This window comes from Sinocyclocheilus anshuiensis, unplaced genomic scaffold (assembly GCF_001515605.1).
Source record: "Sinocyclocheilus anshuiensis isolate Anshui unplaced genomic scaffold, SAMN03320099.WGS_v1.1 scaffold1429, whole genome shotgun sequence".
In the NCBI taxonomy this organism is placed as follows: Eukaryota; Metazoa; Chordata; class Actinopteri; order Cypriniformes; family Cyprinidae; genus Sinocyclocheilus; species Sinocyclocheilus anshuiensis.
In genome coordinates this window covers 474254-475244 of record NW_015548305.1, presented here as the reverse complement: position 1 = coordinate 475244, position 991 = coordinate 474254, and the positions used below count along the sequence as shown (strand labels likewise).

The 991-nt window shown below is 40.0% G+C and overlaps 1 protein-coding gene across 4 annotated transcripts in view; it reads right to left on the bottom strand.

Annotated features, from left to right (window-relative positions):
• Positions 1 to 301, bottom strand: part of LOC107656187 (lymphocyte-specific protein 1-like) — a 19811-nt gene extending 19510 nt beyond the window's left edge. For all 4 annotated transcript variants that reach the window (XM_016443937.1, XM_016443939.1, XM_016443940.1 and 1 more), the window contains exon 1: positions 37 to 301. In XM_016443937.1, the coding sequence (XP_016299423.1) occupies positions 37 to 95 (59 nt within the window). In that variant the 5' untranslated portion in view covers positions 96 to 301. The remainder of the gene's footprint in view (positions 1 to 36) is intronic.
• Positions 302 to 991: the final 690 nt, after the last annotated feature.

The window sequence follows — 991 nt, the reverse complement described above, 5'->3', positions numbered from 1 at the left end:
ACACACACACATGCAAACAAATCAACAACATCTCACCTCTGGAGTTTCTCCAATCCCTTCTTGCTGGAGTGTCGTCGTAGGATTGAGCTGGACATGTTTTTGTGTTTCACTGAATCTCCTAACTGAAAACCCAGCAGCCTTGCTGTGACTGAAAATGGTATCTGACTGTGTGTTTCTCTCCTTTCCTGTGAGTCCTCTAAAGGGTGTGAATATGCTCCCCTTCTTTCACTGAGCAGGATTTAGTCAATCTCTCTCTCTCTTTCTGTTCCACTCACTCCCTTCCTCTGTCTCTCTCCATGTGTTTTTCATTCAGAGCTTTGAAACTCTGGCTCCTGTCTTTTCCAGTTCTCTCTTCCAATCAGCAGAAAGCTAACCAGTCATGTGGTGATCCCCTGGGAAAGTAAGATGATACCACACACACACACACACACACACACACACACACACACACACACACACACACACACACACATCCAAACCTCAAAACAATAGCATTGCAGGACCACTAATAGTCTTTGTGTTGTCAGGCACCCCGTTCAGAACCATTATATCCACATGCATTGTTTACCTGCCTAAAGAATAAACAGGTAGGCTAAGGTAAGTACATAAGTAGAGATAAGCACCTAAGTATCCATTATAATCATTATAATTCAACTAAATGAACCATGGCCTAACTAAAATATTAAAAACATGTGTGGGCGGAAGAAGAAGAAGAATGAAAATAATTATATTAGCCATGGCACAATGGTGAGTTAAAATAATGTGTATAGCTACAAAAGGATGTGCATGTGAAGATGTATAATTATGCCAGCTAAGATGTATACAGCAGTATCACAGGTGAATGCCTACAGTTTATGTAGCGTTGATAGTTTAATAGTTACTTTAAACACTAAGGATTCAGTATGTTTAAAGGGGTCATATGATGCGATTTCAATTTTTCCTTTCTCTTTGGAGTGTTACAAGCTCTTGGTGCATAAAGAAGATCTGTAAA